This window comes from Asterias rubens, chromosome 19, assembly GCF_902459465.1.
Source record: "Asterias rubens chromosome 19, eAstRub1.3, whole genome shotgun sequence".
NCBI lineage: Eukaryota > Metazoa > Echinodermata > Asteroidea > Forcipulatida > Asteriidae > Asterias > Asterias rubens.
In genome coordinates this window covers 10,225,695-10,250,810 of record NC_047080.1, presented here as the reverse complement: position 1 = coordinate 10,250,810, position 25,116 = coordinate 10,225,695, and the positions used below count along the sequence as shown (strand labels likewise).

General features: G+C 40.1%; 2 protein-coding genes across 5 annotated transcripts; one reads left to right on the top strand and one right to left on the bottom strand.

Moving 5' to 3' along the window:
* Nucleotides 1-1,018: 1,018 nt before the first annotated feature.
* LOC117303251 lies at nt 1,019-15,457 on the bottom strand. Of its 2 annotated transcripts, none has more exons than XM_033787406.1 (11): nt 15,318-15,457; nt 13,957-14,541; nt 11,398-13,050; nt 10,595-10,696; nt 9,051-9,290; nt 7,144-7,242; nt 6,494-6,526; nt 5,456-5,795; nt 4,241-4,333; nt 3,191-3,312; nt 1,019-2,613 (listed from the first exon to the last, which is right to left on the bottom strand). In XM_033787406.1, exons 2-11 carry the CDS (start codon nt 14,458-14,460, stop codon nt 1,108-1,110), a joined length of 4,692 nt encoding a protein of 1,563 aa, XP_033643297.1. In that variant the 5' UTR covers nt 14,461-14,541; nt 15,318-15,457; the 3' UTR covers nt 1,019-1,107. The 2 variants fall into 2 exon arrangements, with proteins under 2 accessions (XP_033643297.1, XP_033643296.1); XM_033787405.1 differs by having other exon boundaries at nt 15,371-15,457.
* Nucleotides 15,458-15,518: 61 nt separating this feature from the next.
* LOC117303289 (peptidyl-prolyl cis-trans isomerase-like 3) lies at nt 15,519-24,134 on the top strand. Of its 3 annotated transcripts, XM_033787455.1 has the most exons (5): nt 15,519-15,651; nt 19,866-19,993; nt 20,488-20,596; nt 21,138-21,256; nt 23,669-24,134. In XM_033787455.1, exons 1-5 carry the CDS (start codon nt 15,649-15,651, stop codon nt 23,802-23,804), a joined length of 495 nt encoding a protein of 164 aa, XP_033643346.1. In that variant the 5' UTR covers nt 15,519-15,648; the 3' UTR covers nt 23,805-24,134. The 3 variants fall into 3 exon arrangements, with proteins under 3 accessions (XP_033643346.1, XP_033643345.1, XP_033643344.1); XM_033787454.1 differs by lacking the exons at nt 19,866-19,993; nt 20,488-20,596; nt 21,138-21,256; nt 23,669-24,134 and adding an exon at nt 16,500-17,454; XM_033787453.1 differs by lacking the exons at nt 15,519-15,651; nt 19,866-19,993; nt 20,488-20,596; nt 21,138-21,256 and adding an exon at nt 22,034-22,942 and having other exon boundaries at nt 23,669-23,755.
* Nucleotides 24,135-25,116: the final 982 nt, after the last annotated feature.

The following is a 25,116-nucleotide window of genomic DNA, read 5'->3' as shown; positions in this document are numbered from 1 at the left end:
TACGTACAAAAACTTGCTAAGCACAGAAAAGTCTTGCTAAATAGACAAAGGATACCAGTCAAAATTACATGAAGTTTACATGGTCGTGACTGGTGCCCCACTCAGTTTTTGCTTAGCTAAGAAACTTTTCAAGCAGTATTTTCTGCTTTAACAGCTTAATGAAATTTTGCCATAGTCAGAACAGGGTTTTCCTCAAAGGCAAAAGGCAGGGAAGAAACTTCTAAAGCAACTGTCACAAATGTCTTTATTATTTCATGCAAACCCTAGTTAATTATTAGTTTGTTCAACTAATATTTTTGCTGTATTTTGTTTGCCTCTGAGCATGAAAAGTAGATTTGCTGGCATACAGTTGTTTGTCTCTTTCACACTGCCCTGAAGTTCAGAGTGTCTTTTTTTCTTTTTCTTTCGTTTTTTTGCAGGACTTGCTTTTTCTTGCAACATAAAGAATACTATTCTAAGCTATTCTTAGAATAGCTTCTGAAACTGCTAAATTCTCTGTAAAATTTACTGGAATTAGTACCTTTTATATCTCATGAGGTTTTCTGCGACATCTAAAATAAAATCTTGTTAACTCAAAGAGCTGTAACTTAAATGGAATGACTGACTTAACGACAAATGTCAAAGCATACATATTTAAACATTGACGGTGCTTTTCTGAACAACACATTAAAAACCAGTCATGGCCATCTCAAAAAAGATATTTAAAGGCACCGGACACGTTTGGTAACTGTCAAAGACCAGTATTCTCACTTGGCGTATCCCAACATTTGCATAAAATAACAAACCTGTGGAAATTTGGGCCCAATTAGTTGATGAATTTGCAAGAGAATAATGAAAGAAAAAACACCCTTGATGCATTACGTTGTGTGCTTTCAGATGCCTAATAAAAGGCTTCAGCTGAAGTATTTTTTTTTGGGGGGGGTGAGAAACTACCTCTTTCTCAAAAACTATGTTTAATACTTCAGAGGCAGGCATTTCTCACAATGTTGTACACTATCAACAGCTCTCCATTGCTCCTTACCAAGTAAGTTATTAATGCTAACAAATATTTTTAGTAATTACCAATAGTGTCCAGTGCCTTTAAGATGCAGCTTTTACAAAAGATATCTAAGACTCGACATCGTCATCTTTCTCTTCTACATTCTTACTAGTGTTCTCCTCATCTTCAATTATTACCAACCCATCATCATCCTCATCCCTTTCCGAAATCGCATCATCATCGAATGGCTCCCCGTTGCTGCCGTCTTCCTCAGACCGCACCTCCCAAGTTCCCTCATCGATAAAGAACCTTGTGTCCTCATCATCATCATCCTCCTCCTCCCGCTCCTCGTTTCCCTGCTCCTCTTCAGGCTCTAAGCTCTCTTCAACTTCTGCCTCTGGGGCGTGCTCGACGAGATTGGCATATAAGTCGTCCTCGTTCAAGACAATGTCTTTATCGGCAGGGGTTTCACCGCCGTCTTCTTTGGGTTGCTCGATTTCCTCTGAATCGAGAACTCCACCACTTGGGAGGTCTTCTCCTTCAGCTTGTGGTATTTCAGTCTCTTCATGCTCAGCATCACTAGACTTTGTTAAATCGGTGGTTCCGGTTTCCAATTCCATAGGTGGTTCTGTCGTCATGTCACTCTCTGGACCATCGGATTCTTTGTCCATCTCTCTAATCGGTGGCTCTTCAAGAATCTTACCAGATTGCACTGTATCCATATTGTCCACCTCACCATAAGTAATGTCCGTTTCTTCTACCGATAGATCAGGTTTTTCAGTCTCCCCGGAGTCTGACTCTACATTTTCTTTTACGTTTTGATCTGAAACACTACTAGGCAACGGATCTTCAGTTTCCTCTATGGCTTGGTCTTTGATCATGACTTCCATCGTTTCAGAGGACGGCTCCTGACTCTCTTGGACAGTTGAATCAGAAGCCTCAACTTCCATCTCAGCGGAAGTTGAATCAACAGTTCCTTCCAGGGTTTCAACAACATCTCCCATCTCCGTCTTTTCGGCAGGTAGATCTTCCGTCTTATCTTCGGGTTGTTCGTCCGTCTCTGCTGTCACCATCTTCATGGCAGCAAGAAGTTCCTCCCTCTTATACTGAAGTTCTTTGATGGTCTCTGCTTCCATTTTCTCCACGGATGCTTCACTCTGCACAGTAAAAGACAACTCTCCTTCCTCAGAGAGTATTTCTCCATCCTCAAGATCACTGTCCTTGGTCTGATGCTGTGCTCTGATGGCTCGCAGCTTCCTACCGACAGGTCTATCGATAGGTTGTTGTTTATCTTTAACAATCTTCGAACTGTCATTACTGTTTTCAGCATGCCCTAGCATCTTTCCATTGTCCTCCTCAGAGTCAGTGTTCACCTCCGCTTTGAGACCAAGGTGAGCCTGTGTGGTAACCTCACCAGTGTCCGTTTTGTCTTGGCGTTGGGGTAGCTGCTGTTTCTCCTTCGATGTCTCTTTAATATCATCATCAGAGTCGTCATCGTCGTCGATGACAATGATGGTTTCAGACTGATAGGGTTTTGGTTGTGGGGCTTTCGGAGTTGAACTCTGGGCTTCTTTTTCATTGCTTGCTCCTGGTTTCTTCTGCGGAATGGGTGTGCCGTGAGACTTAAACCAAGCCTGTGTGTAAAACATAATTAGCGAACTTTAAGAATGATTGAAGTCTTTTTTATATCAGTACGAAAGTTTTCCTCCCGAAACTACTGTGGGATTTTGATCAGAAACTAAACCCCTATTATTTCTCACCAAACGAAACGTATCCTGCTGATTTCTTTTGCCTTGTTACATCCAAATTTCAATATAATTTCTTGAGTGATAATGCCCTCTCTTGGTAACATGTATATTTTAACTGCAGTTTCCTGCCAAGACCACTATGTATGTTGTGTGCAAATCTTTGACCATTTATTTTTTTACCAAACCAATATGGGACTTGAGGCATTGCACGGTATCAATGTATATTATTGTTTGCAGTATTAACCATGTGAAGCTATTTGCTAGGTAGACTATGTTCTTTTAAAAATATTGCTTTATACTCGCAGAGTAGATTTTTGGAATTCGGGAGACTTCTCAGTTCTGAAAAGAATGTCCTGCCCTTTAACCCTCCAACTACTGAACAGAAAGTGCTTTGAACTATTCTGAAAAAATTATGTTGTTCTTTTCTCTTAAAATTGAAATCTGCTTATCTATGAGGGCTCACCAGTGCTTTCTGTTTGTGCTCTGCCGTCATGCAGTGATTGCGCTTAGCCATGAATTTATTGTTGTAAAACTTGGAGCAACATCGACAAAAGAATCCAGTCACAGGGATGACGAGGTCCAAACCTACAGAGGAGACAAAAGTATATTAGTGAAATAAGTTAAATTAGATTACGATATTTAAAAAAAAATCAATTGCTCTAATCCTGTGTTAAAGCCATTGGACACTTTCTGAACAGAACAAAAATTAAAAGTTCACAGATTTACAATAAACTTACAGGGTTTACAGAAGGTAATGGTGAAAGTCTTCTCTTGAAAAATTATTCCATGAAATGCTTTACTTTTTGAGAAAACATTAAAACAATTATCAATTCTCGATACAGAGAATAACAGATTTATTTTAAACACATGCCACGACACGGCGAAACGTGCGGAAACAAGGGTGGATTTTCTCCCGACTCCGATGACCAATTGAGCCTAAATTTTCACAGGTTTGTTATTTTAAATAGAAGTTGTGATACACGAAGTGTGGGCCTTGGACAACACTGTTTACCGATGTTGTGCAACTGTTTTAATGTAAGCATGAATCACCTGTGAACATTTCATTTCAAAAGGTGGAAATTTTTTTTTTTACCGAAAGTGGAGTGGTTATGTCCACACAAAAACATGTTTAAGGAACACCATCCCAAATGTTTCTCTTCCAGAAATATTTTTCAGATTGAAATGTTTCTGAATCCCTCTAAAACCACAATCCATAGGAGGAAATAATTTCCCAAAATGTTATGCATTATCAACAGCTGCAGTGCTTTTAAAAAATGTCTTACCATTAAAGTATTTATGGTCATTTATTTTTTGAGTAAGTATCAAACACATACCCTTAGTTTTTTTATTTAGGATAAACGCATTTGAAAAAGGGAAAACCGTGCAATTTTGAGCCATATTTGTGTGGATCATTGTATTCTATCTTTAAAACATCTTTCTATACATTTTATAACAAACGGTTTCAAACGCTTTTCCTAGACCGATCCAAGGCAACATGTCCCTAAAGACTTACCAATAAGTTCTTCCTGACCAGAGTCCGTCGCGGTGACCGGTGTCTTACCCCCTTTCAGTGTCACCTTGATAGATTTTCTTTCACTCTGTAATCCTGTCATGTCAAAGATTTGAAAATAATCCTCTTAGGGCCAGTGGTGGTTGTGAAAAAACAATTTCTGCTAAGCAAAAATGAGCAGAGGGAACCAGTCACAAATGGTACACTGTGACAAGGTTTATTAGCTGGTAAACATGTTATGGTAAGCATCATTTTGTTTTGCTTAACTGCTTTTTTGTGTATATCCTATTTCCACTATGTAAAGTTTCAAACCCTACCTACTTTTTGTGTGCTTAAGCAGCTTTATGAAACTAGGCACAGCTGAATGAATGCGCCTAACGATTCCCAGGTTGTATGGGATTTAATAATAATAATAATAATAATAATAACCCGTTTTTATATAGCGCTTTTCACACCCAGAGGGCGTCCCAAAGCGCTTCACATTATTACCCCTGGTCACTGGGCCTTAATTCACTCCTTAAACCATCTCAACTCCCTGGTGGGGAGTATGCAGCCTGTGCAACATTAATATGCGCTACTCGGCTAAATCAACCATCTCTGCCCTCATAGTGATCTACTTTAGTGATTTAACCAAACAAACAACAAATACAGGAAAATCTGTTCTGTAAGTAAGTCGGTAGGGACACACTTGAGCAATGCAACATCATAATTTATTTTTAGTGTCTGGGAGAATTTTTTGTGTAACCCCAAACCACTTTAGTCTGTTGTTGCTAGAAATGGTCAAGTCAATTGGACTCGAAACTCGGGGCACAAGCTTAGCGAAGTTTGTATGCTTACAGGCTTCATGAAAATGGGCCCTGCCGTCGATTTCACAAAACTCTTCCTAACTTAAGACTTATCTTAGGACTAAGGACGAGTCCTAGCCCTGCACTTTAGCATGGGGACCTTAAGATTAATCCTAAGTTACTCATCCGAACTCGAGATAAGACGAGTCATAACTCTTTGTGAAATTGACCCCTGGTGTTTCAAGTTCTTTGCTTTATCCTTTGAATGTTTATTCAATAAAAGTGCGCCTTATAAATGCTGTAGTTTGTTATTAAAGATGTAAAGACATTGGTCATGCATCTAAAAGAACCCAGAACACTTATCAGTTATCGTGAAGAGAAAGGGGTTGCCCCGGTGTAATCTAGTTTGGTCGTCTGTCTGATCTTAACGTACCTGAGATGTTCGGTTGCGCTGTACCTTCAGTCATATCAGAGGACAGCTCTTTGGTGGGTGTCAATGGCTTATTGGATGTCAATGACTTATTGGATGTGATTGGCTTATTGGATCTCAATGGCTTGTTGGATGGCAATGACTTATTGGAGGTGAACAACTTGTTGGAGGTGGTTATCCTGGTTGGTAACGATTTTGTCGTGGAGGACGCTTTGTTGGTAACAGGGGTCCTACTGGAATCGGCTGCTTTGTTGGGAACTGGTTTCTGACCGAACACGGGAACCCTAGTGGGAACGAACGTCCTGCTAAAGATTGGTGTCTTGTTTTGCGCATCTCCCGGGACCTGTTTAAAAGAGAAGTCTTTTTCAGTCAATTTGGAGAGAATAATCCCAGTAAATTCCACCAAATGTGAAGCAATGAAAGGCTTTGCCCCCTCACTCACAATTTGTGGTCATAATGGGTTGATGTGGCTGGCTGCCAAAGGCACCCTCGCATGCCTATTTCTCGAACACGTTGTAGCCGCTCTTGGCTGCGAGTAAGGATGATTACCCCCCCCAAATTATTAATAATCGCATACCTTTTAAATTACTCCTATATTACTTCTAAGTATGGTTGTAAAAGGAACTCATCCTCAATTTCACTTCCAAATATTTGTTGATGTTCTCAAATCCCTTCGAAAGATCCACCTGCATGTATACTGCACAGGGCTCGCCCTTACCCTGCCGCACATTGTCTGGTAAAAACTGGTATTGGCTGGTAAACACAGCTTGTTCTCAGAGCCAACCATCCATCCAAATGAGATTTACACAAATTTTCGGCTTTGTTGCCTCTTTCACATAATTGTACCTGCAAGTTTACTAGTTAATAATAATAATAATAATAATAATAAGACTTGTAATGCGCACATATCCACCCTGCTGGGTGTTCAAGGCGCAGTACATCTACTGTATATTTCCCAGACCTTGCGAAGCTTCACAGCTCATAAAAGATAACCCGACAAACAAAACCTTTCACTTCTGAAACCTTTTCACCGTTTCTTACCTGAGATCCATCCTTGTTCTTGATAGCTTTCAACTGAAACAAAATTATAAAAAGAAAGGAACTGAGTTTCAATCAGAGAAATTGAACCCTGTAGAAACCCTGCACTGTGCCAAAATAATTGTTAGCATAAATACGTACTTGGTAATGAGCAATGGAGAGCCGTTGATAGTATAAAACATTGTGAGAAACAGCTCCTTCTGAAGTGACATAGTTTTTTGACAATAGATTATTTCTCACTCAAATAATAAAAAACTTCAGGCCTGAAACCTTTTATTATGTGTCTGAAAGCATAAATTTGTGAAACAAGGGTGTTTTTCTCTCATTATTCTCTTGTCAATTGAGTAAAAATTTGTTTTTTTTATTAAATGCATACTATGTATGTTGAGATGCACCAAGTGAGAATAATGGTCTTTGACCAAAAATTACCAAACGTGTCCAGCAGCCGATTTCACGAAACGCTAGGATTAATAATAGCTCGATTTGGGACACTCCTCCAACTTTGGATGCGTCCTACCGTCTATGGATACGGAACTTATTTTGTCCCAAGTCCTAAGACTAATCCTAAGTTATGAAGAGTTTGGTGAAACCGACGACTGTGCTTTTAACCACCAAGCCACAGCGCAATAGATAACATTTTGAAGAAATCTTACCGCGATATGAAGTTTGCTATTTTGATGCTTCACCAGGGCTTTCATGTCTCTGCAGTAAAAATTGCATAAATTACAGTGCTTTCTGTATTCCTCCAAAGTCTGTAACAAAACAAAGAAAGAAAGTACAACAGTACGATGAAAAGTAGTGTAAAAATAACAATAGTAATAATAAGACATTTGTAAAGCGCCTAATGCAAAATGCCTCTAAGCGCATAATGAGAACAACAAAATAAACAATGAGAGAAAGATACAATATACAAATAAGCAAATTACAAAAAGAGCAGCTTTAATAAATGAGTTTTCAACAGGGACATAAAGGGAAGGTACACGTTTGGTAATTGTCAAATACCAGTGTTCTCACTTGGTGTATCCCATCATAACCATAAAATAACAAGCCTGTGAAAATTTGGGCTCAATCGGTCATTGAAGTTGCGAGAAAATGATGAAAGAAAAACCACCCTTGTTGGACGAGTTTGTGTGCTTTCAGATAGGAATAAAAGACTTCTAGCTAGAAGTCTTTTATTATTTTATTGAGAAATTACCTCTGTCTCAAGAACTACGTTACTTCAGAGGGAGTCGTTTCTCACAATGTTTTATACTATCAACAGCTCTCCAATGCTCGTTACCAAGTCAGTTTTTAAGTTAATATTTGTTTTGAGTAATTACCAAACGTGTACCTTCCCTTCAATGCCTGTGACACATTAGCATTTAGCAGCATTGGAATTATATTTTCAATCATTATTTTAATTATTTATCTTTGCGCTACCAGAGCTAGCTATGTGCATGTCTCTGTGTACACACACATCGGTGTGAGAGTAAAGCTAAAATGAATATTCATTATCCCTGATGCAAATTTAAAATCTATGAAATCGTGCGATACTCGCTGCTAAACCAACGATTCAAACTGCTTCTAGCTGCGGGACACTCTTGGTGGTCTCGTTGGTAAGACGCTGCTCTAGAATTGCAAAGGTCGTGGGTTCCAATCCCACCCAAGTAGCTGTGATTTATTTTTCATTGAACTCGGGGAAAGTACTGAGTATACAGTGCTAACACACATTGGTGTAAGGGTCAAACCAAAATTAATATTCTTCATCCCTGATGCAAATTTAACATCTCTTATATCGTTGCGGTACCCGCTGCCAAAACATAGGATTCCAACTGCCTCTAGCTACCGGGCAACCTCGGTAGTCTAGTTGGTAAGACACTGCTCTAGAATTGCAAGGGTTGTGGGTTCGAATCCCACCCGAGTAACATGCCTGTGATATTTGTTCACAGGACTCGGGGAAAGTACTGAGTATACAGTGCTAACACACATCGTTGTAAGGGTCAAACCAAAATTAATATATTTCATCCCTGATGCAAATTTTACATACTATTAAAGGGTCTATGTACTTTTGTCAACACAAATCACAATGTTCACAGATTTACATTAAACTTACACAGTTTGAAGATTATAATAGTAGAAAGCTTCCTTTGAAATTTTACCTACTGAGGTGCTGTAGTTTTTGAGAAATGAGTAAAACAAATAATGTTTGTCTCAGTTTTAGCATGGAAAAACGTATTAACCAGTTATGCTATGGTTTTGGTATAATATCATAACTGGTTAAATAATGGGATTTTACATGCTAAAATAATTTTCGTCTTCCTGTGACGAAAACTATTTTGTGACTTGTTTTACTCATTTCGCAAAACCTACACAACCTCAGTTAGTAAAATTTGAAGGGAAGCTTTCCACTATCATTATCTTCAAACCCTGTAAGATTCTTGTAAATCTGTGGACATTTTGAAAAAGTACCCGAATCCTTTAAACACCACTGTACAATAGTAACAACAAAAATATAAACCTCAATGTGTACTAAGGGAGTAACCATGAAAATCGCCCAAAGTACCTCAAACCAAAAACCTACCAAATGGCGTTCCGTTTTCCGGTGTTCCAGCGCCTTGCATGCGTAACCCTCCCCGCACTCGTAGCAGAAGAACATTCGGCTCATGTTCCCGGCGTTGAGCTGCTCAGGGGCGTAGCTTCTTTGATTGGGCAGATTGCGCAGGGCGAATGCGACCTTCCGACGCTCAAGAGCGCCCTCGTACGTTTGCAGCCTGATACACGTCCTGATGTGATTCTTGGAACCAATGTGAATCTGATACGCCTGAAGCGTCAAAAGAAAAAAAAAAAAAACAATTTTTAAAAGAATGAAACTGTTTAATACCAGCATGGTATGTGAACTCGTAACAATTTGACTACAGTATTTGAGCGCAATTTCAAAGAGCTGCTCAAGCACAAAAATAAGCCAAACACAACAAAATGGGCCCTTCCCACATGGTAAATACATTCACGCACGGATACAGACCCTATTGGTTGGCAATCGCCATGGGTTGTGCACTAAGCAGACGCGCAATCGTGTATGCGTCACGCAGCCATTAGCTCTGTACAAAACATAGCTCTGTACAAAACAGCGCGATGTTCCCTCATTATGTGCCAACCTATGTGCAATTTACATATTTCATGGCAAGGGTCTATTACTTTTACTAGAATAAGGTCACAAGCCAAACTAACATGTCACATGTACACTTTGTGACTGGTATGCACCTCATTTCTGCTTTTATAGCAAATACTTGCGAGGACAGTTTTTTTAACAAACCATTTTCTATCTTTCCATCTATTTATTAATCTGTTGCCTCTGAAGAAGATCCGTTTTGGAATCGAAAGCTAAGGCCATCTACCCTACTCATAATATAAATTAATCGATGGTTAAAAAAATTCAATTGTTGCAAGCTGTGATGGGGTTTGTGAGATTTGTAGACCTTCGGGGGCAAAGGGGTACCCTCGACTTAGCCTCATGTGACATTCGCTCCCCAAGGTGTACAAAACACCCATGGACCTCATCACAGCGTACAACAACTTTATTACGCAAAAAATAGTTTATGGCCCGGTTTCTCAAAGAGTCCTTCTTTTCTGACTTTGAGAAAGACTCTGCTAGGGTAGAAACGTCAGACACTATTCTTAGTAGAAATACCATAGGTTCTTTTGGTTGGTAAGCAGTTTGCAACAGCTAAGTCTATTATCTCACAATTGTATAACAGAGAGGTTTTGCAAGTCTACGCATACACATACAGATACAGATACGTCGACACTTTGTGAAAAATGGCTACTGTTTTGCAGACTTTTAGTCGTCTTTTTGTCCCAGATCAAAAACGTTATTCATTTGCAAGCAAAACGATGAGACAATGCAGTGTATAAAACACAGGGTCTCTATCGGTCATGCTTGTCAGAAAAACATGAATGCGAGCCCCCTCAAGTTACACATACCTATATTTTGTGAAACAAAACTCAACACCCGGCTGACGTACATGTATACGGATACGGTTATCATATCCGTATCTATATCCGCACGCTTGCGAAACCTCTCTATTGTACAAGGAACTGACAAGAGATTACAAGGTCCACACTTACTGCTCCATTCTTTAAGGATGTATTGCAAATGTAGCACGTCCAGAGCGTCATTACTCGCTGGTACAAGAATCCTTGGAGATCTAGGGCTTCAAGGAGCTCACACTGAGGGAAAAACCAAGCATTGGGTTCATCAACGCTGGAATATTTTTTTATTTATTGACCACACTAGAACCTCACTTGGTAACGAGCAATGGGGAGATGTTGGTAGTATAAAACATTTTCGGAAACACAAACACTTCCCTCTGAAGTGACAAAGTTTTCAAGAAAGAAGTAATTTTTCCACGAATTTGATTTTGAGACCTCAGAATTAGATTTTGAGGTCTCAAAATCAAGCATCTGCAAGCACACAACTTCGTGTGGCACGTTTTTTTCTTTCCTCGCAACTGATTTCGAGACCTCAGATTTAAAATTTGAGGTCAAGCATCCGAAAGCGCCAAACTTTGTGTGACAAGGGTGTTTTTTCTGTCATTATTATCTCGCAACTTCGATCACCAATTGAGCTCAAATTTTCACAGGTTTGTTATTTTATGCATATGCTGAGATACACTAAGTGAGAAGACTGGTCTTTGACAATTACTAATAGTGTCCACTGTCTTTAACACCAAGTGAGAAGACTGGTCTTTGACAATTACTAATAGTGGCCAGTGTCTTTAACACCAAGTGAGAAGACTGGTCTTTGACAATTAGGCCTACCAAGGGGTCCAGTGTCTTCAAGGGCACACTATTTTGTGCACAGCCTGTCATTATATAATTTCTAATAATCAATATTTTGTATTACTGACTATTACTAGTTTTGAACTAACCTGATTGCCGATGCTGTTAACTTCTGGACTCAAGGGTAATGGCCGGGGTCTTTTAGTCAAGGTCTTGCCAGCGACACCTCCACCGACAGCTGGGACATCTTTGGATTTATCCTTGTTTTGATCGACGGTGGGCGCACCAGCCGGAGGTACGGATCCAGCTACCACTTTCACATTTGCCCCTGTTGAATTTTGAAGATTCTTTATGGGTAACTTGTCTGGTATACGTGCTTTAAACAACAAGTTAACGAGGACAATGTCTCCCTGGGTCTGATAAACCCTTCTTGTCATTGAAAAACTCTTTGCATCTGGCTTTATCAGATTTGCCTGATTCCTCTTGGGGAACCCTTGCATTTTTGCGGAAACTGGAGTCTGCTTTGGCGGAATCACCGGTCTTGAAGGAGTCGCCGGTCCTGAAAAACCTCTCGGAAAACCGGCTCGAGGTACCTGCGGGCCTAACCGGTTAGCGAGTGGTTGGCTCGGGAGTTGTCGATTAGCACCTAAGCCCAGTGCTAAAGGAATCGGCTGGATTCTGCCAAGATCAAGATCCAGACTTCTCCTCTCCGGTGGGTTTGTCAGTAACTGGTCTGCTACGTACGTCGCCCGTGCTAAACGCGGATTGAGCACATCACCTTGCCGAAGGAGAAACTCATCACCTGGACATTGTTGTCTGTTTAGGTCTCGTTCACGCCATCTGGCTTCTATTTCTGCAAATGTATCCAAGACATCCACCTTGGGATCATCATCCCATCTCCTCTTGTCCCTCTCCCGGGAATGTTCTCTCTTAGTCCCGTAGTTGAACGGTGGCTCTTGGTAAAGCCCTTCGCCTCTCCTAGGTTGATCTCCGTCGCTGAACCTCGGGTCAGGGTAGTCCCGTTCTTGGCTGTACCTTCTGGGAGGTTCTTGGTCGGGTCTGCCATCGGCGTGCCAACTGCCTTCATCAAAGTCTCGATGCTTACGCTTCTGGCCCTGTCTATCGCTCCCGTCGTCAAACTGGTCATCCCGGGCGAAGTCTATGGATTCTGATCTGGAATATCCATCACGCCTGGGAGAGTCTGGGTAGGATGGGCTGTCACCTCTACACGACCTTCGGTCATCTTGGTACCACCTTTCACCTTGGTACGACCTGTTGTCATTATCATCACTCCTGCGACCATAATCGTCGTCATGGTACTTCTTCTCTTGTGAATCCAAGTCTCTGTTCCTTGAACCCTCCCTTCTTCCTCTGCGATACCCCGAGTCATCTCGTCGGTCTCTGTCCTGACTCCGCCTTCCGTAAGAACGCCCTCTATCGCTTGAATTATCCCTCCTGTCACGCCCCCCACTCTCCCTGGACCTACTCCTCCGGTCGTAATGGTCATCCGGTGACCGCCTCCCGTAGGAGTCTCCCCTAGGTTCAGACCTTCCAGGAGACCTCCCAGGAGACCTCCGTTGCTGACCGCCTCTTCCCCTCTTCCTGCGGGTTCTATTGTTCTTTTTAGCGTTAGTAAATCCTCCTCTATTGGCCTTGGCCCCGCCCCTGGGTTGGTTCATCTCTTGCCCGCCTCCTGATTGGTTCATCTTGGCTCTGGGTTGGTTTATCTGGAGAGCTGATTGGCTCATCTGGTTACCCCCTTGCGGCCAGTTTCCTTGAAATCCTTGAGCTGCATTGAAGTTCTATTTTAAAAGAATCGAAAGAGAAATTCACTAAGTTTGATATAACATGTAACAAAGGGCTTCTAAAACCCCCCCATAAAAAGATGAAAAATCACAACGTCATTTCACTGCAAAACATCTCCTAAAATAGCACTTTTGTTACAAGAAAACTTGAAAAACTTGTCAAACATTGTATCACGCAGCAGAATCCAACACAAAACAAGTACGCACCAAGATACGTTTTTGCAGTAAAAGCATTTCCTTGCGAGACACAATTTAAAAAAAATAAAGATACAATGTTTTGCAATGGGGTGACAATATGAACAACTTTTGTACTTGGGGTGGGGGGGGGGGGGTGGGCCATCTGGATTAAAATATTGAAAGTTTACATGGTTTAGGCAAAGCACACTGAACTGAAACATGTTTTGAAAGCCCACTGTGCAGTCCAGGAAATTGAATATGATCCCCAAAACTTACAAACCCCCAGTTTTTGTTTAATTGTTCAGCGTTAACCAATTCATGCACAGCTGCACACTACACCAGGCCTGGGCCCAATTTCACAGAGCTGCTAAGTACAAAAATTTGCTTAGCATGAAATTTCTTCCTTGATAAAAACAGGATTGCCAACCAAATTGCTAAACCAGTTTGCTTATCCTGAAAATCACGTGGAAATTTAGTTGGCAATCCTGTTTTCATCAAGGAAGAAATTTCATGCTAAACAAATTTTTGTGCTTAGCGGCTCTATGAAATTGGGCCCTGACACTTGACGAAGGTGATTGCCTCCATGCCCCCTAGACATTCATTGCCTTGGTGCCTTTGAAATGTTCCAGTAGAACTTATCAATTTCCTCAATGCCTTGGTGCCCTTGCCCTTTAAAAAAGAAGCACACAAGCCTGTTTACCCTACACACTTTAAAAAACTACAAACCATTCCATCGTTGGAAATCATTCTCCGCTTAGGATTTGGTCCGGTGTATAAGTTCCCATCACCAAGAGCCACCTGGACGCCTTGCTGCTCCTGCTTCTGCGCATTTAAGATCCGCGCTCGCTGCATCTCAAGCATCTGAACCCTCTCGTTAATAGCAGACAGCTCACTGTTCGACTGGTATCCCACACTGTTGTCCGCCCCTCCTTGTTGAGTCCCGAAAGCGGACGTGAAAAGTCGGTTGATATTATCAATAACCTTGGGCATATCTAGATCTGGAGGCTGTTGGGCAACTGGGAAGCTGGGGGCAGGTTGACTCGGTACAAACTTGGGCTGTACTTGTGCAGCTCTTGTGTCGTGCTCCTCAATAGCCTGCAAGAGGCCCATGGCTTGGTCGGCAGACAGACCTAGTGACGACACATCTTGAGAAAGAAGGTGGTTTCGTAGTTGGGCTAACTGCGCTGTGTTTAGATGACCCAGGGTCTCAATCACAGCTGCTAGATCCATGGTGCTTTTTTAGAAAAGATCCTCCTTTCTCTGAAAAGGTGCGCTCGGTGTTTTACAGAACAGCGACAAAATTGGATCCAGCTGTGAAAAATAGAGGGTAAAAACAGAGGGTACAAATGATTTATTGTTCAAAGTTACAAACACAAATTGTTATTTGTTGTATTGGGATGGTGGGTTATGTATGACTTGAGGACGACTGAGACCAATAAATAAATATGACCAGTGCATTTTCAATTTCCAAGTCAACTATTAAATATTTATAAATGGATTAAAAAATAATAATAAATATAATCAAGGCCTCGAAATAACGCTGGGGATGGCACCCACAGCAATTGTCGCGCTGCCCTAACTAAACTTTAGTTTCAATGCAACATAAAGTTTCCTCATATTTAATATAAGTGCCCCTTATCAGATGAAAATTGCTGTGCTCCTTCAATTTCAAGTGCGAAGAACCCTCCCAAATCAGTTAGCAGAAAGTTGTCAGAAACTAGAAAGTGGGAGTTCTTTTTAAATATTAAAAAACAATAATAACTCTCTCTGGTAGCTGCCAAATTACCCTGTCTGTAGTCCTGTACAAACTGACTTTAGGAAGTTAGGGTAGGCCTTAAAAACATACAATGCATACATTACATGGATGTTTACCCTGTAATAATGTAGAAGATTCAATCAAGATGGAAGGAAAGGGTTAAAAGCAGATGATGATGTCTGATCTATTGTAAAAATTTTAAACATGCGATTGCTGCAATGCATTTTTAGTTTAGTGTTTTTTACAAAGAAAGATCTCGTCCCAGTCTCTATCTTGCTTGCGAAAAATATAAACTCAAAAGACAACATGAAAAAATACAATCAAACAATACCGTCCATAGATTAGCGTTTCCACAAAAACAAGCAAACTTCACGTTCCACTCACCACTACCAACGTCAACCGAGAAATTAGACAGGTTTTTTCCCTTCTGTAGCAGAGCAAACTGCAATACACATGCTTGCTATGCGCACGCGCCTACTACAGGGGCATCAACAACAGCGCCCTCAAGCAGGTACAACACATCAGGGTCAAAGTTCAGAGTTGAGTTTGATTGACACACATGTCGTCCATATCGAGTGTGTGCGGTAGAGTTGATTCTAATAAAAATTGATGTGCTTTCTCTGCTGAAGACAAATATTAAACATAACTATCGTCATAAAGTAATGGTAAGCAGTTGTTTTGTCAGTTCTTTAACTTACTTTAAAATACGTTAAATTTGTAGGAAATCAAGAATTTTGTTTATTATGCCTAGCCTATCATCTTTCTAACTAGTATAGTAAAAAATCGTATTTAAAAAATAAATGATTTTATTTTTAATAAAAAAAATAACTGAAAAAGAAATTTATATTTTTTGAAGTTGAGTTCTTATTGTTGTAATGATAACATGTGATGGATGCGATGTGTCATGATTATCAATGGTCTGATTGTATTGTTTTTTTCTATTGTTGTACACTTTCTATTTTCTTTACAAAACAAGTGTACAGACTACAGTTAGGCCTGTGTTACTGTAGTAGTGTTAGGGGCCTAAATATTATAAATTGTCAGTTTCAAATTCCTGCCACCACTTACATGTAGTTAAAGTTTAATTCGTTATTTTTATGAAATGAATAATTTACAAAAATGAGATCTTTTCGGAAAAAATTGTGAAAAAATGGTGGCAGGATAAAAAAAAAATCTTTCCGATCCCATAACTCCCATAAGTGGCAACACCTAATCAGCACCATCGGTGTTTGTTGTAGGTGTGCAAGCATGACAGGTAGTCTTACTCTTTGGGTCAATAAATTAATACGGTATTCCTTGCCACCACAGCTACATATGACAAGACAGCAACAAGCAGTGCTGAGTAAAACCGTTGTGTTTTCTGACCCATTGGGTTGTCTGAACGTGTCATGTATTGGAATTTGAATTGTAATCTTTATTCATTTATAAATATTAAATCCAATAAAATTAAGTTGAAACCAAACTCCTTGATGTACCTGTGTCAATCCTTTTGTGTCTATCCTGTTTGGCCCAGAAATGAGCGTGAAAGCTCCACCTCTCCACATAGCCTTGCTGTCTGGATCCGTGGCTGGGATCTGCGTTGACTTGTCGCTCTACCCTCTGGACACCGTCAAGACACGCCTACAGAGCTCTGCTGGATTCCTCAAAGCGGGTGGATTTCGTGGAATCTTCTCCGGCGTCGGAGCTGCGGCACTCGGTTCAGCACCCACCGCCGGCCTTTTCTTCTGTGCGTACGAGTCCACGAAGCAGTTTGGTACGTCGTTTGGATTTGTGGGGAGTTTCCAAGAGCCAGTAACGCACTTGTTTGCAGCATCGATCGGTGAGGTCACGGCATGTTTGGTACGAGTGCCCGTGGAGGTGGTGAAGCAACGTGCACAGGCTAGTCGAGGGACCAGCGCCAGTATCTTGAAGACCGTGCTACGAGATGAAGGGGCGCGTGGTCTCTACCGTGGTTACTTCAGCACCGTCGTCAGAGAGATTCCCTTCTCTGCCATCCAGTTTCCACTCTGGGAGTTTCTAAAATCAAGCTGGGGTCGTCGGCAAGGATGCCCCGTGGAACCCTGGCAGTCATCCCTCTGTGGAGCCATCGCTGGGGGTGTCGCGGCTGGATTGACAACCCCACTCGATGTCGCCAAGACACGGATTATTCTGGCGGAGAAGGGTTCGGTCACAGCAAGAGGAAACATCCCAAGTGTCTTGAAGGATATTGCCAGGACCTCAGGAGTCAGGGGTTTATTCGCAGGACTCGTTCCTAGGACGTTGTGGGTCAGCATAGGAGGTGCTATCTTCCTTGGAATTTATGAAAAAGTCAAGATTTCATTGGTCAAGATTGAGACCAGCTTGAAATCTCGAAATTTATGATGCTCCTGATTGACTGAGAGACTGCTTATTGAAATTCTTGAATTAACTTTAACGACCCCTGGAGACTGCACAAGTAAACTGATTATGGGGATTGGGTTAACTACCACAATCAGAGTCCAACAGTTTGGGTATTGGACATGTACATGAAGTAGTACCATATTGGGGGGGGGGGGTTTGAAAGGTTAAATTAATTCTATTCTGGTGCTCTGACAGAACACCACTGTTGCATTATGAACAGATTTCTTTCAGTTTTTGTTAATTTCTGCAATCTTTATGGGCCTTTAACAGTTGTCTGGTTGTTTTACCTTAAAGGCAGTGGACACTTTCAACTTTTGGTAATTACTCAAAAGAATTATCAGCATAAAACCTTACTTGTACTTGGTAACGAGTAATGGGGAGAGGTTGATTTTGCTATTTAACAATAATATTAAAGGCAGTGGACACTATTGGTAATTACTCAATAGAATTATCAGCATAAAACCTTACTTGGATATGAGTAATGGGGAGAGGTTGATAGTACAAAACATTGTGAGAAACGGCTCCCTCTGAAGTGCCATAGTTTTCGATAAGGAAGTAATTTTCCACTAATTTGATTTCGAGACCTCAGATTTAGAATTTGAGGTCTCGAAATCGACCATCTAAACACACACAACTTCGTGTGACAAGGGTGTTTTTTCTTTCATTATTATCTCGCAACTTTGATGACCGATTGAGCTCAAATTTTCACAGGTTTGTTATTTTATGCATATGTTGAGATACACCAACTGTGAAGGCTAGTCTTTGACAATTACCAATAGTGTCCAGTGTCTTTAAATGATGGGAGGAGAAAGAAAGAAATATTTACTTTTTATTCTGAGTCAAAGATAGAAATGGCTTGACCCGTATATTGCTATGACATGTATACATGTTAATATTAGAGGAACACGTTGCCTTGGATCGGTCGAGTTGGTCTTTGAAAAGCGTTTGTAAAATACATATGGGTAGAAAGATGTTGTAAAAGTAGAATCCAATGATCCACACAAATATGCCTCGAAATTGCACGTTTTTCCTTTTACCTCATCGACTAACACAGTCGGCCATTTATAGGAGTAAAAGTTTTGACTCCCATAAATGGCCGACCGTGTTAGTTCGCAAAGTAAAAGGAAAACCACGCAATTGGATCATTGTATTCTACTTTTAAAACATCTTTCCAACCATACGTGTATGCATTTTATAACAATTGGTTTCCAACGCTTTTTATATACCAACTCGTCCGATCCAAGGCAACATGTTTATTTAAAACAGAAAGACTCTGCTAGGGTCAAAATGCAAGCCACTAACTCTTCTTTTCATTTATACCATTATAGCTTCTTTTTGGTTGGTAAGCAGTTTTGCAACAGCTAATTTTATTTGTGTGTCTAATTTTTTAAGTATTAAAACTTAGTCCTTGTTTTTGGCATAAATTCAAAGAAAATAATTGCATTTCTTTGAAGGCTGTTATACGTATATTTAAATAAAAGGTCAGGAAAACAAACCAAAAGATATGTGCTCAAACAAATTACAGAATGTTGTGTTATATTTTTATTTTGTAGGCTTTCTTGGTGGTTATGTTTTAACTTTGTTTAGATTGTCTATTTATATTCATTGTTTTGTTCCCTGTTGAGCAGAAAAGTATCATTATTGAGCAATAAATAAACAGGGCTGTGTTTGGCCCTTCCATGCTCAAACATCCTAACTAAACGAAAATCATTTTGAGAAAAAGCAAGTGCGAAGTTAGCTAGTTTGCGATAGAATTGGGTCAAAAGTGTAGAAGGAGGCCAAGAGGACATATTCACATCCATGATTGAATGCCTTTAAAACACACAAAAAACGCCCTTAATTTATTTAGAAATGGTCTTTATAATATCGCAATATGATGACAAAAAACTTTTCAAGTTGAGACATGGGCCCACTTGTGTGCTTAAAGATACTAGACACTATTGGTAATTGTCAAAGACTAGACTTCACAGTTGGTGTAGGCCTTTCTCAACAATATGCATAAAATAACTAACCTGTGAAAATTTGAGCTCAATCGGTCATCGAAGTTGCGAGATAATAATGAAAGAAAAAACACCCTTGTCACACGAGGTTGTGTGCGTTTAGATGGTTGATTTCGAGACCTCACATTCTAAATCTGAGGTCTCGAAATCAAATTCGTGGAAAATAACTTCTTTCTTGAAAACTACGTTACTTTAGAGGGAGCCGTTTCTCACAATGTTTTATACTATCAACAGCTCCCCATTACTCGTTATCAAGAAAGGTTTTATGCTAACAATTATTTTGAGTAATTACCAAAAGTGCCTTTAAAGGCACTGGACACTATTGGTTATTACATTTTGGGGGCACCAAGGCAATGACCGGGGGCATGGATGCAATCGCCTTTGTTGCCTCTTTGAAATGTCGGGTCTGGCACTAACACCTCACCATGCAATTAATGCCTCAAATCCCATACCAATGTTAGGTACTTTTTAACCTCTGACCTTTATTGTGTCTCCTGCAGGCGGTCACACTCCACACTGATGTTGGTGACCTCAAGATCGAACTGTTCTGCGAGCAAGCGCCCAAAGCAAGTGAGAACTTCCTGGCGCTCTGTGCAAGTGGTTACTATGACAACACGTTAATACACAGGTTTGTATTGTTGTCACAAATTGCAAAAGCGAAGTGTATTTCACCGACTCCCACAATTGGACAACAGCCCAAACAAGATTGTTTGAGTCACGTAATTCGCATTCGCATTCACTTTTGCATGAAGTACATGTATGTGAATCAAGGTTTTTTTGTTTCTAGTTTGACTCAAGACTAAAAGAAATAAAAGTTGCTTCGTATGACAGTGTGCCCTTCATATCTTTTTCTCAAAAAGCGCTCAACTGTATTTCTATTAAGCCTTGTTCTTCCTTCGTGGACATTATTCACTTTGAATATTTGGCGATATCTAAAAAATGCGACCACCTTTCAAAATTAAGTTCTCACCAGTTAGTTTTATTGTGTACAATGTACATCTACATTTATATAAGACTAAAACAATCCAACCGTTCCAAAAACCACGGTTATACTTTACATGATGATCCCACAAATGCTAGGAATTTTCGTTCTAATGTTTGAGATATGTGTTCTTATGATAGAAACATCAAGGGTTTCATGGTGCAGATGGGGGACCCACTTGGCACAGGCAAAGGCGGGACAAGCATCTGGAACAGAAAGTTTGAAGACGAGATCGTGGATAATCTAAAGGTACGGATTTAAAGAAGAAAGGGAGACGTTGATGAATATTGTCAGGAGAATTTTCCATTTGCTGTATTAAAATTACATGTATGTAGTTGTAATAGATGTTATATTTGCATCTGGGATTACAAATATTCATTTCGGTTACCCCTTGCACCTATGTTTGTGAGCACTGTATACTCACAAGCATTTTACTCAAGTGGGAGTCAAACCCACGACCTTTGCAATTCTAGAGGTGAGCAGTGTCTTACCAACTAGATTTCATTTTTTTTTAAAGAATATCAAATTAGCTGGTGCAAACAGCTTACCACATAAAAGGAACTGAACGAGGTTATTAATGCAAAAAAAACCATTAATGGTCTTATATGTTTCGACCCTAGCAGAGTCTTTCTAACTTTAGCTTTTGAGAAAGACTCTGCTAGGGTTGAAATTTGAGACCGTCAACTATTTTTGTTTTTAAGTAAAAAGTATAACGCAGGGTTTTGATGCATGAAGTAAGCTGATCGAATGTGTTGTGAAAGCCTATTATTAGTTGACATTCTTTTTACAGCACAATATCCGTGGTGTTGTGTCCATGGCCAACAACGGTCCGAACACCAATGGTTCACAGTTCTTCATCACCTACGCTAAGCAGCCACATCTTGACATGAAGTACACCATCATTGGCAAGTAAGTTGATTTTTTTTTTTTTTCCACCAAATATTCAAAAATCAGTTCTTGAATTGATCTTGCGCTGAATCCAACAAGTTCAAGAATGAGTTCTTGAATTGATTTAGTGTTTCATCAAACATAAACAAACAATTTTTATGTCTATTAACATCTTTGGTAATTGTCAAAGACCAGTATTCTCACTTGGTGTATCCCAACATATGCACAAAATAACAAACCTGTAATTTTATTTTACTCAATTGGCCATCAAAGTTGCAAGAGAATGAGGAAAGAAGAAACACCCTTATTGCACAAGTTTGCGTGCTTTAAGATGGATAGTATCAGAGTGAGAAATTACCTCTTTCTCAAAAAATATGTTACTTCAAAGGGAGGCGTTTCTCACAATGTTTTATACTATCAACAGCTCTCCATTGGTCGTTACCAAGTAAGGTTGTATGCTAACAATTATTTTGAGTAATTACCAATGCCAGCGCCTTTAATGAAATAGTTCATGAAATAGAGTTATTAGATTATTACTTTGTGTGAAACTCGACATTTTGTAACTGGGTGTTTTGACCAAATCTTGTTTTCAAAGAATTTGCAGGACTTCAAAACTTTTGTGGGAAATTCCACTGACTCCATGTATTGTGCTTCGTTTGTCCCATTTGGAGCACAAGTTGAGTGAAGTCACAATACATAGGTCATGCGTGTGAGCACATCAAAAGACTTTGTACGTGTGTGTACACATAGCCTTTGTACCCGTTTATGATAATTTATGAAAAAACATTTTGTAGAGATCGACAGAGACATGGACATAATAATTCACAGGAGATATATTGTGTGTTCGCTTATGCACTACATTATAATTGCTGTCGTAACTGTTGGTCTTGCATATTTTCTGTATCGGCCATCAGTGGATACAGACAACATGGCGGGAGATGGGACATTTTCATTTGGTGAAATAATCAACAAGAGATTATTTGAGGATGATTTGGTTGAGCTTGCTGGACGACTGCGTAACAAGAATAAGAGTATCTATGACCTGGATGCAACCCGAGCAGACATGTCACCAGAAAAGGATAAATACGTCTTCATTTGCATTTACCAAATGCATGCGTCTATTGTTGTTGTTGATCAAGAGTTATTCAATACTTTGCTGTTTGAGCCGGTTTGGGGCCAGATGATCGACGGTCCGAAACACCATTTGAGTCGGTCCAGTGATGTTTACCAAAGAATGGCTACCTCGGTGCCGCTTCAACAATATCACGTCTGCCTCGACGAGCGCAAGAATTACATCTTGGCACGGAACATGTTCTACTTTGACTGGTTTCTCAAATCGAGAAGTTTCTACGTCGGGGAGTCGGCCGTTTCTTATCTGTATTTCCAGTTACTGTCCTTGTGCGTTGTTCCCCAACGATATCGCTTGATCGACAGCGATTGTTTGGAGTTCGCAAAGAGTATGGCTAAGGAGGTTGCGGTGCGTGAGAATGGCGTGAGGGTGAAGGAAGTTGAGGCTTTGTTCACTGCTCTGACTGTATCTGAGCAGTATGTCAGCGCATCTTTGGAGCGATCCTCGCGTAATAGTCCGGAAAGTGCTTTTTCCATGGCGGCTTCATACTTTGTAAGCTTCCAGCCGGTGAGACTTCTAATTTTTGGAGCAGTCTGTGTTCTTTTTGGCCTTGCTATAGCAAGGGTTTTGCTTGGTTGGTAAGTGTTATGTAAAAAAAATTATTAAGCAGGAGTTGCAAAAGAAAGTGTCTCAATTTGCATTTTGTTGAATCCATGCAAAACGCTTATGAATATTAAACGCCGATTTGTTCTGAAAGTGAAAAAAGGGAAACTAATTATTTCATGCTCCTTCGCTGCGCTCATACACATGAAAAACAGATTCACCAACAATAACAGAAGCTACAATACTATTCATTGTTTAGTTTCATCAGGTTTATAAAAGCATTGGAAAGTGGTGGTGGTATTATGCTTGTATATGAAGCGAACACTCGGTGGTGTGTAACCAGCCGTCGATTTCACAAAGAGTTAGGACTCGTCTTATCTCGAGTTAGGACGAGTAACTCGTCCTAACTTAGGATTAATCTTAAGGTCTGCATGCTACAGTGTAGGGTTGTGACTCGTCCTAAGTCCTAAGATTAGCCTGAAGTTAGGAAGAGTTTTGTGAAATCGACGGCAGGCCTGAATAAATGGAATTGTTGTAACGCTATTTATACCCAGTCGACGTCATGCTTGGGTGCATTGGTTTGATAGTGGCACGCTACACTCACATGACAAGTGCAGCGGGTGCACTCACGTGACCAGTCCAGCGGGAGGCTGGGTGTCTTTTGTTTTAATATACGGCATTCATTTGATTAAAACCCATTATTTAAATTCTCTTCCCCCCCCCCCCCCCCCCCACTCTTTTTCTCCTTTTCTATCTGCTAGAGTGATTGATGGTTTCGAAACGCTGGACGACTTGGAGAAGTTAACAGTCAATGAGAAGAACTTCCGACCGTTGAGTGATACCAGACTCAGTAACATCACGATTCATGCCAATCCAGTGGCCGATGCTGCATTATAGCACAGACATGGTGCAGGAACTTTTTATACAAAGTACATTTCGAGGGAGTTGTTGTCTTTTTTGTTTATTCATCTCGGATCATACCAACAGGCCTGATGCACATGATCTCATATCAGTAGGGCGCCCTCACCTAGAGGTAAAAAAAGTGGCCGTTTATTTGCCAATCACGTGCGCCACTCGTACAAATTTGCAAGATTCCATTATTTCGTCTTCGTTTTACCTCCTAAATGGCGATGGGAGGAAGCCTTAAGTCAGGGTATACCTTTGGTAATTGTCAACGACGAGACCTGTATTCTCACGTGGTGTATCCAAATGTACATGTATGCATAAAATAACAAACCTGTGAAAATTTTGGACACCAAAAATTCTGGACACCTTTGGTAATTGTCAAAGACCAGTCTTCTCACTTGGTGTATATCAAATTACGCATCAAATAACAAACCTTAGAAAATTTGAACTCAATTGGTCGACAAAGGTGCAAGAGAATAATGGAAGAAGAAAAACACCCTTGTTACAGAAGTTGTGTGCTTTCAGATGCTTGAATCCGAGACCTCTCAGCTGAGATCTCGAATTCAATTCAAATATTTTATTGAGAAATTACCTCTTTCTTAAAAACTACGTTACTTCATGTTCAGAGGGAGTTGTTTCTCACATAGTTCATACCATCAACAGCTCTCCATTGGTCGTTGCCAAGTAAGTTTTTATGGTCATTATTTTGCGGAGTAATCACCTTAAGTACACCCTGCCTTTGTAAGTTACGGACCAAATGCTAGCCTAGAAGATGGGCACTTCATGGCGGTCAGGGGTTCAAGTGTAATGGCAGCCATTTTTTGTATGTTATGTAAATTGCATTTTGGTCTTGGTTTTTAGTTTATGTTTCTGTAAAGATTCTTTTAGGTAGACTTTGGAGCTCTTTTAGATTTTGATATTGTAAGTATTTTTATTAAATGGGTGATGTTCTTCACCCGACAGTACTCCATTTGTGACTCTCATTTGCTTTGTTTTTATATTTGCACCATCAGCATGAAGGAATTCAATAAATTTGATAAAAACGGTGGATGAGAACAAACAGGGAATCAATCACAAGGGGGTAAGTCAAACTGTTTTCTCAAATTTGGGTACAAAAATGAATAAATCCAGATGTTTAATCAAATTTTGGTTGACAATTTTTAAAGAATCACAAGGGAAGACTCCTGTGTGATTTTTTTTTATTTTTCTACTCAAATTAAAATAAACAACTGGACTAACCCATTGTGATCTAAATTGTTGACCATTTTTGTTCCCATTTTCAACCCAAATTTGATGTAACAGC

What these genes read in the sequence shown, in the direction of transcription:
- LOC117303289 (XM_033787453.1), top strand. Translation starts at nt 22,044, where the DNA reads ATGGACATAATAATTCACAGGAGATATATTGTGTGTTCGCTTATGCAC.
- LOC117303251 (XM_033787406.1), bottom strand. Translation starts at nt 14,460, where the DNA reads ATGGATCTAGCAGCTGTGATTGAGACCCTGGGTCATCTAAACACAGCG. An exon ending in ATAGCAAACTTCATATCGCG is followed by an intron (nt 6,527 to 7,143) that starts GTAAGATTTCTT and finishes ATTTTGTTTCAG; the next exon opens with TTGAAAGCTATCAAGAACAA. An exon ending in TGGTCAGGAAGAACTTATTG is followed by an intron (nt 3,313 to 4,240) that starts GTAAGTCTTTAG and finishes TCTCCTCTGTAG; the next exon opens with GTTTGGACCTCGTCATCCCT.